This window comes from Callorhinchus milii, unplaced genomic scaffold, assembly GCF_018977255.1.
Source record: "Callorhinchus milii isolate IMCB2004 unplaced genomic scaffold, IMCB_Cmil_1.0 Scaffold14, whole genome shotgun sequence".
NCBI classification, from domain to species: domain Eukaryota; kingdom Metazoa; phylum Chordata; class Chondrichthyes; order Chimaeriformes; family Callorhinchidae; genus Callorhinchus; species Callorhinchus milii.
Genome location: NW_024704755.1, coordinates 2469031 through 2485652, shown reverse-complemented (window position 1 = coordinate 2485652; position 16622 = coordinate 2469031). Strand labels below are relative to the sequence as shown.

The 16622-nt window shown below is 43.2% G+C and overlaps 1 protein-coding gene across 1 annotated transcript; it reads right to left on the bottom strand.

The window, feature by feature from the left end:
* Positions 1–999: 999 nt before the first annotated feature.
* On the bottom strand, positions 1000–9419 carry irf8 (interferon regulatory factor 8). The gene is made up of 9 exons (XM_007889234.1): positions 9008–9419; positions 8308–8504; positions 5124–5307; positions 4379–4452; positions 3744–3852; positions 3286–3342; positions 2487–2879; positions 1764–1879; positions 1000–1357 (listed from the first exon to the last, which is right to left on the bottom strand). The coding sequence occupies exons 2-9, from the start codon at positions 8485–8487 to the stop codon at positions 1187–1189; spliced, it is 1284 nt and encodes a 427-aa protein (XP_007887425.1). The 5' UTR covers positions 8488–8504; positions 9008–9419; the 3' UTR covers positions 1000–1186.
* Positions 9420–16622: the final 7203 nt, after the last annotated feature.

Below are 16622 nucleotides of genomic sequence, written 5' to 3'. Positions count from 1 at the left end.
AGTGAGTAAGAAGTGGAACGACCCTGGAACACTGTGCATTTCAACTCTCCCGCCTTCACCTACCTATTGCCCAATTAGCCTGCTTTACACCTGACCGCCCCCCCCCCACCAATCCCCCCTCACAAATCTGAATTAATCCCCCAAATTCAAATAAATTCACCTGCTCGCCTCCCTGTCTGTGGGACATTGCTGTCTTTGCCTCTGTAAAAATCTCACTTTCATTTCAGCTATTTTGTGAAGCGCTTAAGGAGTGGGGTTTTTTGGAAAAAAAACTTAAAAGGTACTGCGTAAATGTAAGTCACAGACCATGTATTGCAGACCACATTTTGTGGGAGTAACTGATCGTCAGCTGCACCTGGGGGCAAGTGTTATACAATCTCGAGCCCATGTTCCGTTTAGCTATTTGTAACTCATTTATTTATCCCAATACATCCTGCAGAGTTTGGTTGTTTTTTCCATTATCTCTCCCCCTCCCCCCACCGCCAACAAAGTGAAGTTAAATGCAAAGTACGTCACTGCTCTATTCTGAGTAAAACATTTTGTTACTCTGCTCAGTTACAGTTAGCAAATTGGGCGTTGTGTGTATCAAGTGAACTGAAAAGTTACTGGACAAAACAAAGACGAAAACAAAACAAAAAAAATCAAGGATTATTACAAGATTGTTTAGGAAAAAATCAATTTGCAATGCAAAGCGCTTTTCACCCAATGTTTACGATCAAATCTCCCAATTGGCTTGAAATCCCCGTGAATCCTTCTTGTCTTGATATTTAAGGTGGCGCAGAACTGTGGAACATTCTTCAGTTCCAGCCTCCCTTTAGAAGCTGGGGGTTTCCATACAGTTCTTAAGAAACCGGCTTCCAAATTAAGTCAATTCTGAAGAAAAATGTTCCACATTTCCGAACCATGATGATAATGATCCTTGCATTTGATACAGTGCCTTATCACGTCTTTGAGACATCTCAAAGCGCTTCACAGAATATACTGTAAAGTGAATTGCCTGTATATTTTGTGGGCAAAACGGACCACCTTAATTTTCAAGACAAAATGGTCCTATGCGCTAAGACTAGGCAGAATTCCGGGCCTCAAGACCCTTAGCATCACTTTTAGCATTCATTGAAAAGCAATCACTCACACCAGAGTCCTCGAAGCACAGAATCAGCAACTTGTGCAGCTCCTTTTGTGGGTCTTATCCCATACTCACTCGCTGTGCGTTACCGTAGGTGGTCATACAGAGTTCGTGCATAATTCCGGAGAGTTTGTCCTCTGACGTCTCGCTGGAAATCTGTAGATTGGGGTTTTCAAAGTTCCTTCTGCGATGTAAGAAGTCCAAAATCTGTCTGGCTTTGACCTGCTCGATCTGTTAGGTGAGAGAAGAGGGAATTTTGTTTGCCAACAATTAAATTCACTTTTACTCAAACATTAAGAAAAATACATACATACATACAGTCCGACGACACTTGTTGTAACAGGATGGGTTGGGTCCACCCATAAAAAAACACAGCCCCACCACGTTATAAAAATGGCTGCCGCTGATTTCACTTCCTGCGCAAAGTGTATGCGTGCCACATGCATGAAGTCAGTCAGTTAACGCCTGGAGCCGTAAATAAACTGTCCTTCCAGTGCGGCCTGGCTTCAACACCCACCCCCAACCCCCCTCCACCCGCACTATACCGGGGCATGTTAGAACAGGCTCCGACTGTGTATCCCAACACATGGCACTGAAGTCAACACTGCTCCCAGTGCTTATGAACTGATCACCTTACCTCCACTGTGATTAGTTTTTTGCTGATGGGTTTGGAGTCCGGATATTCCTCCCCGAAGCAGATAATAACTTTGTGATGTGGGAGCAAGATCTGGTTTTCGCTGTAGAGATGACAAGCTGTGAAACAATGAACATGGTGTAAAGAGCAGGCAGCGATGGTACCAACACGAGTCTAGTCCATTTCGAACATTGCACATGATCAGATTTATACCTATTGACATTTGTAAATTCCCCCCTCCCCGCCCCACCCCTATCCATCCCCCTCATCCATTCATCCCGCACCCTAACCTCTGGCAAACCTGCCCCTAATACTCTCCGGCTTTAGGTACAAGATACAGCAAAGTCACTCTACTTTGGGATATATCCTGTGAAGTGCTTTGAGATGTCTCGACAACATGATAAAGCGCTGTATCGAATACAAATGTGAGGTAAGCAGGGTCCAGTGGGAGTGCGCGTTCCAGACAGGGAAATTTCCACATATAGGTGACGTACATATGTCTGGTTTGGATACTCTTCAATGTGATGGGTTTCCACTTGAGCGGCAAAGGGTGTAATAAACAAAGTACTGTTTAATATGTAAAACTCTTTTGAGACAAAACCCCTACTGATGGATCTCTCTCTCGCTCTGAATTGCTGATGTTTCTACTTCTTTCTCTGTCTACTTTCGCTCGGAGGAGGGAGGGAGGGAGGGAGGGGGAAAGTTAACGCATCAAAAGGCACAAACCTTGTAGGAAGAGCTTGGTGTCAAATAGCTTGACGACGGCATCTCGGTCCAGCTTGTTTGGCCTGTCGGTGAAGGGTGCGCAGGGCCCACTCCAGAAGACCCTGCCTTGGCAAAGCCGTTTGATGTAGATGCCCTCATCATTGCTGAGGAGCAGGACTCCCCTGTCCAAGTGGGTCAAGAGTTTGTTGGTGACAATCTGCTGCCGGAGGTTGAGGATCTTCTGAGTCGTTGGGAACAGGATGGGCTCCATGGTCTCAGGGCCGTAGGGAATCTCGCCGTTAATGGGAATGGGGCGAACTGTGATCCGACAGCCTTCCGACTGCCTGATGGAGGCCTGGGACATGGCCACCCCTCCATAATAAAACGTGATCAGCATGTGGCAAAATTCGGCACCTGAAATGGTAACATATAAAAATAATCAATAATAATCCTTGCATTTGATAGAGCGCCTTATCATATCGTCGAGATGACTCAAAGCGCTTCACAGGATACACTCTAAAGTGACCTGACTGTGTATTTTGTGGGCAAATTGCACACAGCAGCGTCCTCACAAACAGTCGCGGATTGAAATGGCCAAATTATTTTTGTTTGTAGATTCATTGTTTTATTTTTTTGCTTGTTTGTTTATTTGACTGCACTGAATAACACAATGAGAGAGCGGAGCGGATGGATGCAGGTGGATGTCAATTTGCAAATCATTTGATTTGATTATATTGTGTAAATATAGAGTGTTCTCGTGTGCATTAACAACACAGGCACAAGTAACCAACTGAGCGAGCTATGAAAGGCATTTCATTACCTAGGCTGAAGTGCGTGGGTTCGCACCCGTGGCGATAACTCATTATCATGGGTGTCTCTGTGAAGGGAGGAGAACAAACAGGTTACAATCAGCAACTGCGGACACAAAAGGCAGGTTAATTCGCACGCATGGATCTCACTAACTGAAGGGGAACGGTGCAGTAGATAGGCCAACACTCTTCCCTTGGTTGGGGAAATTTGTGTCAAGGTGAGCATGTTCTGAGGTTGATTAGCAAAACAAAAATAGGCAATAGGCAGGAAGGTGACAGGAATGTCACATTGTTCTTAAATCTCCTAAGCCGTGACGGTTGTTATGCAGTGACCTGAATTCCCATCTGTTCTACACTAACTACATTGCTTTAAAATGTACTGCAAACTCCACACGATGAAAGGAAAGTTTCATTTACAACACAATCGTATTTATTGTCTATACCATATATACAAAAAAAAATCCTTTACCCTCGTAACCACTGAGTCTCCACCAGTCTTGCTGTTGGTGAGTTGTGCAGTTCTCCTGTGGTGGCGAATGACTTCTCTTGATGATTCCGCTGTAATCTACAAAGCTCTGCTAAAAGGGATCAAAACAGAATGAACGATTATCGATCAAAGCTATTAACTAGGATAGATAACAAACGATATGGTTAAAAACATCATTTTTCTAAGTCATTCAATATCAATTGCAAGTATCCTTATTATCCAGCGCTCCTGTATACACAATTTGCTCAGACCAACAGCCAAGAGGCTCTTTCAAACTGGAAATCTACAAACTACTAAACATAGGGATATAGCTTCCACCCACATCTAGATTCACTCTATTTATTTCGCATTTCAGAGCCAATAGGAATGCTTTAAATGCAGCCTTAAGTTTGAAGCCAGTTTTCTGGTGAGTTTCTTTTGAGAAGTATTAGAAAAATGGAATTCAAAGTTAAGACTGAATTCAACATCTTACCCAAATTCTGGCCACTGTGAAATGTTACATCAACAGAGTAAATTTAGACCCGGCTGGAATTTCTCCCCCTTCCCGTAGTACAATGAGGGTTGTTCTATGTGGATGGTGCTTTGAACTATAAACTTAGGGTTGAAAGAATAGTTACCTCCTTCATCATCTCATCCTGATGCGATGGGTAGGAGCTTATATCCACCATCTCAGACTGGCTGCAAGATTTACCTGTTTCAAAAATGGTTAAAATCTGTTTAGTTCAGGGTAAACAAACAGAATACACAGAGAGAGAAAGCTATGCATACACATCAGGGATATTTCATTATATATCTGTCAGCCCGCCACCCCAGAATGATTCAAGAGGTTTGGATCAAAAAGGTTTTTCAGTTTTACTTTATGTTCCCTTCTAGAATACCAGCTACAGCTCCTCCCATACAGTTTCATGTGGATGGAAGCTGTTTGGGACCCATTCCACTGCTAATTACCCTTTCTGAAAAGAAATACTTTTGGTGTCTGTCCTAAAATTACTCTTCATACCCCTGAACCTGGGGTCCTCTTGTCCTGCTAACTTGGCAAATCTCTTTCTTAATCCCATTTAGCATTTTGTTAATATAAACCTCAATAATGTTCCCTCTGAGGCAGTTTTGCTACAGCCCTAATAGTTCCCCATAGTTCATCCTTTCCAACACTGGGGTTTGACCTCATTGCTCTCCTCTAAGGCAGGTGTCCTCTGAGCTGACCGTATATCTTGAATGCATCTTTTATGGGTCTGAACTCAATTTGTTTGGCAACCTAACGCAAGCATGCTGCTTGTTTTGTTTATTGCTGCCACTCTCACTTGCTGGCAGGGGCGATAGTGCATCTTGTGTAAACACAGCTCAAAGCAGTTTTCCGCGTACCTTTTTGCTGTCCTTCGGGAATGATTCTGTAAACTTTATAGGGCTCTGATATATCGAGCTGCGAGCGATCGAGAGCTTCCTCAAAATCTGGGCTCTTGTTAAGTGCACAGCGAAGTCTTGTCTTCCATGTTGCAGGCTCTGCCCTGTCTCCTTCCTTAAACTTTCCTTTAAAGATAGCCCATGCCTAAAAATATAGTGCAGAGCATACATCACGAGTTAGCAACAGATCTCAAACCATTTCCTGTAGTATCTTTTTTTTAAAAAAAAGAGCATTTAAAGCAATAAATTGCAACTTTGCACTTTTGGAGATATCAGTTGAGAGGTTAATGCAGCAAAAGTTTGTGTTTAGTCGGCCTACAGCTGAAAGTATCAGCTTGCTTTAAAACCTTGCAGGCCGCTCCCTTATTGATTCAGCGGGCAGCTGGCTCCAAGGTTGGACTCCCTGGTCAGTCTTTAGTTAGAGGCGTCACAAGTGACCTCCGCCCCTCTCGGCCAGGAAGAGGGTTAAAGACAGTTAAAGACAGGGTTTTCACTGTTGATCGCTGTCTACTGAATTCTGTCCCACGTGCAGGCATCAGGCAGTGAGGGCAGAAACAGCCTCCGTGACAATGCATCGCAGCGTCTTGACATAGTCAAAGCTCAGGCGTGAAGAATGGCTGAGATCAAGGTTGGCGACCAGTACAGAGGCTTAAGACAGTGCCTTAAACAACAACAATTTGCATTGATAGAGGGCTCTTCAGGCTGGAGTGGCAGTGTCTAAGAGTGTTTAACCGCGGCGGAGCTTGAGGGCGAGCCAGGGGTTGGGAGCAGATGACCATAAGAACGGTCAGACATCAAAACGTTAAAGGGAGAAGAAAATAAGGTGTGAGTGTGTATGGTGAGGGGAGGGGTCTAGGCTAGAATCAGTGGTAAACGTTACAAGATTACTTTCCACAGAAGGGTACATTGGTCCTCAATTGTTGATTTCACCTACAAAACTGTGTGAGTTCAAGTCCCGAAGTGGAAACCGTTCGGAAGGTAACCACATTTTTTTTTTAAAAAATCTACTAATCTACTTGGATTCCAAGCTCACAAGCAAAATTAATCGCAGGAGATTTAATTTAAAAAATAAGTAACCCAGAGATATTATTGAACTCAATTTAGATTTATCTTTTACGCTCTTCCCGCCCCCTCTCCCCCCCCCCCCCCCACCCACCCCTCCGGCCTCTGAACACTTCAGAGCCAGTTCAGCAAGTTCAAAGTTCTCTCTGGTATTTATTTTGCCTCTGCCATTCATTACAAACTGAGATCAACACCTCCGGGACCTGAAATTCCACCCAGTCTTAGCCCGTGGTACCACTTTCTCTCAAAATGTAAGAAGATTCAGAGTTGCGGAAAATTCTTAAATTAAATCTTAAATCTTAAATTCTGCAGTTATATTCAGAAGCTGGTTTCTGTTTCCAGAAAATGGGTGTGGAGGAAAAACATCTTCTAAATTAAGACTGGAATGAAGATTTTTCACAATCCTACACGACCTTAAATATTAACCCAAAATGTTCTTATCGGTGGGATTTCGGGGCTCAGAGGTTCGTCCGAGGTGAATTAGGTAACTGGGAAAACATGAGGAGTCCGTGACTACAGCAAAGGTTTTTTTNGCTTGTAGTGTTCTAATTGAAAAATGACAATATCAGCAACAACAATAAATTGCATTTTCACATCAGGAGGACATCCCAAGGTGCTTGAGCATCACTGTCATTGTTTCCCATCCTTCCAACCACGTACAGTGCAGAATCAATACTTTCTCAGATGCCTTAACATAGCGCTCTACATAGCATTAAAAATAACCCACTTATATTTTCAGATGGTGCAGTTTCCTTAATCGCTTTAAAGCCAAGCTCCTCTATTTGGATTTAGGGTTCAAATGCTTAACTTCCTAAACTTGGGCGCCTCCCGAGATGTGAAGCTAAAGTTTTTAACTTTGAACTTAAAAATTTTCGAACTAAAATCTTGACCTGATGAGACAAACATCGAATCAAAACAGTTGGTCAGAACGGATTTGTCAACTGTGCATTATTTGATGTCAACTGGGATTAAAAGTCAATGTGTGACCTCTTTTCCTTCCTTAATAATTGAATATACATAGAAGTTAGTTATAATAATAATCTTTGCATTTGATGCAGATCCTTATCACGTTGTCAAGATGGCTCAAAGCACATCAGTTATTTCTCTGTATGGTCGGAAACACATCTTTGTAATTCAGTCCAATTCATACACACCCACATTATTAGATATTTTCACACGATACCCACACCAGCTCCAAATAAAGTAACAGCACGCAGATCCCACAGCCCTATTCAAAAATAGAACGGAGTATCTACCAGCCTCCTGGCCAACAATCCCCACCCCTCTCACAAATAAAATTGATCGTTCATTTTATGGCTGTTTGTGGGACATTGCTGAGCGCAAATTGGCTTCTGCCTTTTGCCTATAGAATACACAGTCACTATGCTTTACAGTAAATCCTGCAATGCACCTCAAGATGTCTTCCCGACGTGAAAGGCCCTGTATCAAATGTAAGGATTATTATTATTATTAAAAGTAAAGTTGGGATTGAACGCTTCACCCCACAAAACACTCATTCAAAACCACTTTACAGTTTATCCAGCGAGGAGCCTTTGAGACGTCTCGATGACATGATAAGGCACTACACCAAATGCAAGGATTATTATTACTGTTGAATTTTTTTTAAAAACTGCAAAACCAGCCTGGACGGTTTGTGGGACACTGCTGTGCGCAATTATCTGCCACGTTTCGCCCACAAAATACACAGTATAGTGAATACACTTCACAATATAAATGTATTTTGGGAAATGCTGTGAGACAGCTCAAATGACATAATAATAATAATAATAGTAATAATAATCCTTGCATTTGATATAGCACCTTATCACATCTTCGAGACATCTCAAAGCGCTTCGCAGAGAAATGCAAGGATTATTAGAATTATTATTATTATTTGCAACCTGGTTCTAACTGTCCCCACCTTTCTCTCACTCTCTCTCTCTCTCTCTCTTTCTATCTCTGTCTAGCTTTCTCCCAACAAAAAAAAATCGCCCTTCAACGAGAAAGGTGAGGCTTTTGAATGAACAGAGAGACGTTTAACGACTGCGGTTCGAGAGTGAGCGATGGAAAGACCCGCATTTACTTTAAAGATCGACGCGTCCACCTCTTGGATATAGTCCTGTTTTCCGGCGTGTTTCCAGGGAATACGGAAGGTGTTCTTCTCCTCGTCATCCCAAACCAAACCAGGGTAATGCCCACTGTCTATTTGGTCGATCAGCCACTGCTTGAGACGTCTCATCCCCGACACACTCTTGTCACCCATCTCTCCCAACTGGTTCCCTGCAAATAAACCCCCCAATAACAACACCCCATTATAACACAGCCACAAAAAAAAAGTTGGGGGGAGAGGACCTGATCAAAATGCAATCTAAATAAAACAGCAAACACACACACACACATAACAACAACAACACAAGAAGAAGAAAAGGTACAAAAGGACCCCAGCAATCCCCCCACTCAGGAATTTAAGTGGCAAACACGGTGGGGGATGACTTTTTAACAAACAAAACAACTTTGGAGCAAACAAACCAACACACAAACAGCAACTTTTGGGGATGTTTTTTTTTGCACAAGTCCAACCCAGCGTTTAAAGTCATTAAAAAACGAGAGAAAACGATGTGAGAGAGAGAAAGAGAGAGAGAGAGACGCACTGTAAAGCCATTTAAAGTTAAGATTTGATGACACCCTCTCCCCCCCCCCCCCCCCCCCCACCACCCCACCACCACCACCACTCTGATGGTATATTTTACACACACAGTGTTTTAAATAAAAAGTTTCCTCACCTTTTGCTGTGTGTGTTCCGCAGATCTGTGTTGATTCCTAACAGTAAAACCAGAGGCAGAGAGAGAGAGAGAGATGTAGAGGGGGGGACACACTTTTTTGGGGGGGGTTGGGGGTGAGTGTTACTGTCTGGTTTTGCTGTTCTGATTTGTTGGTGACACTTTTTTTGGGGGGAGAGGGGGGGTTTGCCCTGAGATCCTCTGCCTGGGCTCTCGAATCAGATAGGTTTCCCCCTCCCACCCTCCAAATAACACACACACACACACACACACACACAATCTCACGTCGGATCTATAGAGGATTATACTTTACTGTATTTATTTATTCATCTCTGGGGAAGGCGGAGCGAGTGTGTGAGTGCGTGTGTGTGAGTGTGCGTGTAATTGACAAGGAAACACGACCAATGTAGGGCTGTGCTCCAAAAAAAAAACACCAATGAGAGGACACAGAGACACGACACACAGACACACAGACAGACAGACAGACAGAGAGAGATAGAGAGAGAGAGAGAGAGAAGGCTTCGGGGAGGGATTTTCCTCCCAATTCCACCTTTTACAAGAAATCAAACTGGTACATATTTCTGTTCCGAATTGCGAAACTGGGAGGTCGCTTTGCGCATTCGTTTGTATCACGACTTAAAGTGTCCCATTCCCTCCCCCCACACACACACACCCCCACACACACACACCCACACACACCCCCACACACACTGATGCCACTACCTGCACAGCTGTGTTGGCACTCATCACCTGGAGGCTGAGGGCACCATCACACATTCAGAGGAACTTTCAAACTCTGCACTTTATTGGGGCAAAGGGAATTTTTGCAAAAGCCCTTTTCCTGATGGGGGTGGGGGTGGGGTGGGGGTGTGGGGGGGTTTACAGAGCACCACTCGATGTGTGTGTGTGTGTGGGTGAGTGTGTGTGTGTGTGTGGGGGGGGGTGAGTGTGGGTGAGTGGGTGGGTGTGTGTGTGTGGGGGGGTGAGTGGGTGGGTGTGGGGGTGGGTGGGGGTGGGGGTGAGTGGGGGTGGGGGTGTGTGAGTGGGTGGGTGAGTGGGTGTGTGGGTGAGTGGGTGTGTGGGTGAGTGGGTGGGTGTGTGAGTGGGTGGGTAGGGGTGGGGGGGGTGGGTGGGTGGGTGAGTGAGTGAGTGAGTGGGTGGGTGGGTGAGTGGGTGGGTGAGTGAGTGGGTGGGTGAGTGGGTGGGTGGGTGGGTGGGTGAGTGGGTGGGTGGGTGAGTGAGTGAGTGGGTGGGTGAGTGAGTGGGTGGGTGAGTGAGTGAGTGAGTGAGTGGGTGAGTGGGTGGGTGGGTGAGTGAGTGGGTGGGTGAGTGGGTGAGTGAGTGAGTGGGTGGGTGGGTGAGTGGGTGGGTGAGTGGGTTGGGGGGAAATCCCAAGTCATTACGCCTCCCCCTGTTTCTTCATGGTATCACTGCCTTTAGTATTTCACCCAAAGGACTCTTCACCATCAATTTGCTGTGAAGCTCTGATGAAACGACAACGGTTATGTGAAGTCGGGATTTTTATTGATTAAAGGTAAAAGAAAGCAAGTGATCTCCCACTCACTCACTCACTCACTCACTCGTGTTGTCAACCCAATCCCAGAGCCCTCGACCCAACCACAGTCAACACGAGTCACCCAACGCTGTGATTAATCTGCGTGAAATCGTGGCCACCGGTCCAAATGCTTTGGGACACTTCGGAATATGGGAAGAGAGAGAAAGGTGCCATCTCCTTGGGGGCTGAGGTGCCCCATATAGTACACTTCCTACCAGACAGGGAGATTTCCAGGTAGAGGTGCGGTGACACTGGTGGAACTCTCCGTCTAGTTTGGATACAGTAAAACTTGCGTACCTCTGATCGCCATAAGTCGTATAATCACCTGAGTCTCACATCTGCCCAAGTCCCGTTCAAGAACTTATATTCGATCCAAGTTTGACAATAATTCATACTTTGCATATTAAAGTCATATTAAATCTATGATTCCAATTGATGACTTATATGAGCTTTACTGTACTCTTAAGTATGGTGATGGGTTTCCGTATGTACCCGACTGCCCTCAAACAAAACACGAAGATAAGAGTTACGAAAGAAAAGTTTGAGAATATAGGGTTGATTGAAGCCAGAAAAGTTGTTGATTTGGAGTCGGGTCTCGAGGTGAAAGACGTTTTCCACAGTACTTTGAAAGTAACCAGCACGGAAATAATAATAATAATAATTCTTGCGTTCGATATAGCCCCTTATCACGTCGTTGAGCTGTCTCAAACCGCTTCACAGAGTATATTGCAAAGTGGATTGACTGTGTATTTTGTGGGTGAAACAACAAAATTAAAAAACCCAAATTTTTTTTTAAAAAAGACCTTGTAGCAATCCTGCACGCAGATTTTGTTTTGAATCCTGACTTCCTGTTTCAACAGGGAAGAAAGAACCAGTCAATGACTGAGGGCTCAATTCTGATTTGTAAAACCTAAGATATATCTTGGCACACACTGGTATAAACACACTTTCTTGGCCAAGTTACTATCTCATTTGGCACTGTCCTCATTCACTGCCTGCTCTTAACATATATTAACCTTATATTTGATATTGCGCGTTAAGACTTCACGGGATTAAAACGTGGCAGCCAATTTGCACACAGTAATGTCCCACAAAGAAACCTGCATGAAGTGGGTATCTCGGGGATTGTTGGCCAGGACACTGGGAGAAACTCTTTTCGATTTTCAAGTAATGCCACAGGATCGATTAACATCCACCTGAACAGGCAGACGGAGTCTCGGTTTTAATGTCTCATCTGCAATAAGGCACCTCCGACAATGCAGTGCTCCCATTTATTGCGTCTAAAGTTAGTAGCACTCTCGACCAAAGGTTGTAGGTTCAAGCCCCGCTCTGGGACTTGGGCTCATAGTCCAGGCTGGCACTTCAGTGCAGTACTAGGTGAGCACTGTATTGTTAGAGTTGCCAGCTTTTATGAAATAACATTAAAACTGAGGTCCCATCTCTGCCTGTTCAGGTGGAAGTCAAATGATCCCACAAAACTATTTGAAGAGAAGTGAGCTAATTCCAGTGCCTTTACCATCCTCTCATTCACTGCATGTCTTTGTGACACGTGGCTCACGTTTCCTTACAAAAACAGTAGCTCCGTTTGACAGTAATTGCCTGCGAAGTATTTGGAGACATTTAACCAATAAATCCTCCAAATCAAAATTGGTCACTCACTCCAAGGCTATTCGTGGTCAATTCACTGTACAGTCTATCCTGTGAAAGGCTTTGAGATGTCTCGACGACATGATAAAGTGCTACATCAAATGCCAGAATTATATTTATTCTCATTATGTTGACATGAAAAGGCATTATAAAAATAAAAGCCTTTTCTTTCATGTCTGGCATCACTCCATCCCGGACAGGCAAGTGAAAGTGCCTCAGGTCAAGTTGGGTTGGTGGTTTTCAAGGCTGTGTTTGTACCTCAGCAATTCTGTAAGCATGTGTAATAAAGCAATCTCCTTTCATCACATGGCAGTAATTACTTCCTACCAGTGATCACTTGGAGGTCGCCTTCCTGAACATACCGCTTTTTGCTTGAATCTTTACGCTTTGGCACTGGACGCAGCTCGTCTCTCCAATTATGTATCAACATCTGGCTCGAGGTTATTCCGTCCTGTTAAATATTGTGCCAAATCAACGCTAATTTCTAATTGACCCATTTGTGGTCTATATAAAGTAATACTGTGGCTTCCCTTGGAGACCGCTGTTTGGGGTTGTTTGTTTTACAGAGAATGTGATTGTTTGAATGCCAGCCATGTTCTCTTTATTCATGATATGACCTACCACCTCATTCACTGGAAGGGTTCATTTTTAAAATGGGCGGGAAGGAGGAGAGAAACAGTTATTGTACCAGTAACATGACAGAGCAGCTTTTTAAAGAGGTAACTTATTACTTCTTAATATTTTAAATCCATCTCACTGTGTCAGCTTGACTCACTTGGTAGCACTCTTGCCTCCGAGACAGAAGGTTTGTGGGTTCAAGCCCCAACTTCACGACTCTGAGCTAACAGTCCAGGCTGTTGCTCCAATGCAGTGCTGAGAGAGCATTAAAGATCTCATTGCACTATTTGAACAGTGAAGGGGGTTTTGCCTGGTCAACAATCCCCTTCCCCCCCCCCCATCCACCCCCCACCCCCAACACACCAAACTATTAGTCAGTCATTCACTTCATGGCTGCTTGAGGGATATTGCTACGGTATATCAAATATAAAGATTATTATTATTAATAATAAGTTCTCCACCAACCTACAATGAATTAAATACTCTGCTTGCACACACATACCCACCCATGAAGCTTGGACAAAGCTTCATTGTAGGTGTATTACTTACTAATCTGTGGTTATGTAACACAAATCAATCGTTTGTATATCAGCAGCAATAAATGCCACAAATGCAGGTTACAACCTGATTTCCAGTAAAAGCATTTGACACTGCCTCAACCACACAACACACCCACTGTCAGTCAATATATTGATAAAACTTGGGGGAGAGGGAATCAACGGATATTTGATGTGCACAGAACGCAAATTTCACCTTAATGTCACTTGAGAGAATCTTTGCTTCAAAGCTCTGCTCAGAGAAGGAATAATTTCTTATCCCTCGAACTGTGCTGTACTGTGTTTCAATGTGAGGTGCTATCTTTCGACGACTCCAATCGTGTCTGGTAACCATGGTTAATCAGTGAGCTTGAAGATAATCAGAATTATTTGAGAAGGATTTTCTGTGCTGAAGTTTGTGTACGGGATAAATTACTCTGATTAAAATACAGTTCAAATGCAGTAGCAAAGATGGGGATTGGTTTTATGGGACCTGGGAGTGGCGCATGCTTTAGTTAACCTCACTTTCATTTTTACGAACTAAGTTTGGTTCCGTTGCAGAACTCCCAGCCAGCAGTGAAAGTAAGGTTAATTCCAAAGACCCCAAAACTGACTCAGCCTTAGCTCGAGAAACAGTTTTTGCCTTAAAAATGTAAGATTTTGAATGTTACATTTAAGGCTTAAGGGCTCTGAAAAAATTGCATTTGGGAGTAGGTTTCTCTTTAGAAACTGTCGGAAAAAAATTTCAACCTTGAGACCGAATTTAAGAATTTTCTTAATTCTGTGAGATCTTGAATTTTAGAACACAAATGGTCTCACAGGCTCGGAGCAGCTGGAATTTGAGGTTCCAATGGTCATGAGTTAGTACCAGAAACAATCCATTCTGAGAAGTTACAAGCATGGTTTATTTGGAAAATTCATAATGATTCTGAAATAAAATTGCTCACTCACTTCGTGTCAGTTTGTAGGATAATTTCTATATGCAAATTGGCGGCTCTGGTTTTGCCGACAAAATACACAATCACTAGACTATGCGGTTAAAAAAATGTATCCTGTGAAGCACTTTGAGAGACACTATATCAAATGCAAAGATAATTATTATTATTATTATTCCTATGTCAACTGAAAATTGTGCCTTTTATTCATGCTTTTAGATAAGAACAACTGGGGTCAATTTGTTTCATAATTAATTCTTTATGAGGCAAAAAACAAGACATTTCGTTTTGTTCAGTCCATTTTTCCAGCTTCTGTGAAAACGAACGGATCCGGTAACTTTATTTTGTTGGTTTAAGTTTGGCTGATGTTTTGCCAGAGAGATGATGAATGCTTCCGAGCTGTCCATGAAGACCAAACATTAATGCTGGATCAATCACTGGTGTTGGTTTTGGCTTCCATGATTCCTTTTTGTTGACAGTGATGTGCCTCAGCTTGTGCAGAGGTGTCTCACACAACACTCATGCTAACATGTTCACTCAGACTTTACATCACCCCAACGGTAAAAATAGATATCTAAAGGCTTTTGCCCTGCAGTTCTGGTTTGGAAATTGTCCAATTATTAGCTAATTGCACTTCCAACGAAACCATCACATATCACTCAAACCCATTGGATACCTTCCATTGATTCAGTAGCACAGGATATCATTTAGCACCGAGACTGCTTAACCTATCCTTTCAGGAAGACCTACAGAACTGGAATGTGCGCTCACACTTTCTGTATAGTTTCTAGAATTAGGTAAGTCGGCTGTGTCCCTCTGAGAAGAGACAATTTCTAACAAAGGGACTTATCCATTGATTAGGTAGCAGGCATGGGAGACCTCTCTGACTCTTCTGGGTAGTGTTAAGAACAGTGATGGGGATTTGTGTGTCAGACTCCCAGTTGACCAAAATTAAAAATTCCGTGATTGGCACCTACCTATTCATTCGTCGAGTTAAGAACAACAAGAAGAACTTGCATTTTTATAGCACTTTATTAAGTTGAAATACTCAATTTCACAGTGGTAACCGTGAGGGTAGTGACTGTTTTTTAGGCAATTGCAACAAATATTGTGTGCACATCTAGCAAGAGGATCCTGGTTCGATTCCTGGGCAGGTCGAAGCTTCAGGCAAATTTCCTTACTCCACAAGCCTCTGGTTACCGAGCAGTAAGTAGGAACCTGGTTGTTAGTCGATTGGCGGATGATTGTTTGTGGGACACTGCTATGCTCAATTGGATGCCGCATTTCTCCCGCAAAATATGCAATCAACCTATACAATATATTCTGTGAAGTGCTTTGAGACATCAGAAAGATGTAATAAGGAAATATATCATCTGCCAGGATTATTATTATTATTATTCAGCAAAGAATGTTTGTATTTTAACCGACCGGTTAAGTTATGTAACTGAACACAAATGTGCACCAATAAGATTCGTGAAACCAAACCCCAAAATTCAAGCAAAGTGCGGAGAACGTACTTTACTTTTAGTTCCCTTCTTTATTTAAAACTGTTGGAAAAACAAATATCTGGGGTATAGAAACATAACCGCAATCATTGTTCATATCCTTAAACTCTGACCAGTTTGGAGCACTGACAATGGACCGTTCACCTTGAGCATCCTTTTTTTGAAGTTTCTGAATGACAAGGTTAAAACCACATTTTTCTTTAACCCCTTCTCAGACCACTAAGCCACTGTACACTGGGATTTTCAATGGAAATCACTCAGGACTCTTGATACAGTAGGTTTCTACCTCTCTGCTCCACTCCATCTGATATTAAGGAATACATCATCCCCCAGAGCTAGACATCCTGCTCCGTATCAGTCGGAAATGGTGACATTTATGGGGTTAAAGTGAAAACGATTGCCATTTTAATGCATATTGATGACCGGGCAATGTGAGGTTCTGGGAGAAGCAGCCTAGAGCCTGACATATAGAGTGATTGAGGAAGAACAAAACAGAAAGGATAATAGTGCAAGCAGTCATGGTGCGCCGCAAGTTATTGTTATTTTATAGATTTTTGGTCTTTTAATTAAGTTTAATCTTGATGACATGCCCTTGGCTTAGCTGCTAGAGTCAGAATCTTGCCAAAGACAAAGAGTGAAGCATCTGATGCTGGAGATGTTGCAGTGGAAAAGTGCCAAATGGCATTCTTGTCTAAAAGCCACAGAAAGAGAACTCCACACCACCTCACCCACCACAACAGAAATGCTAGGTCAGTAGATATGGTCACCTCCATCCCTACAATGTCTGTGCCAGGCACCATCTCCGCAAAAGCACACTCCAAG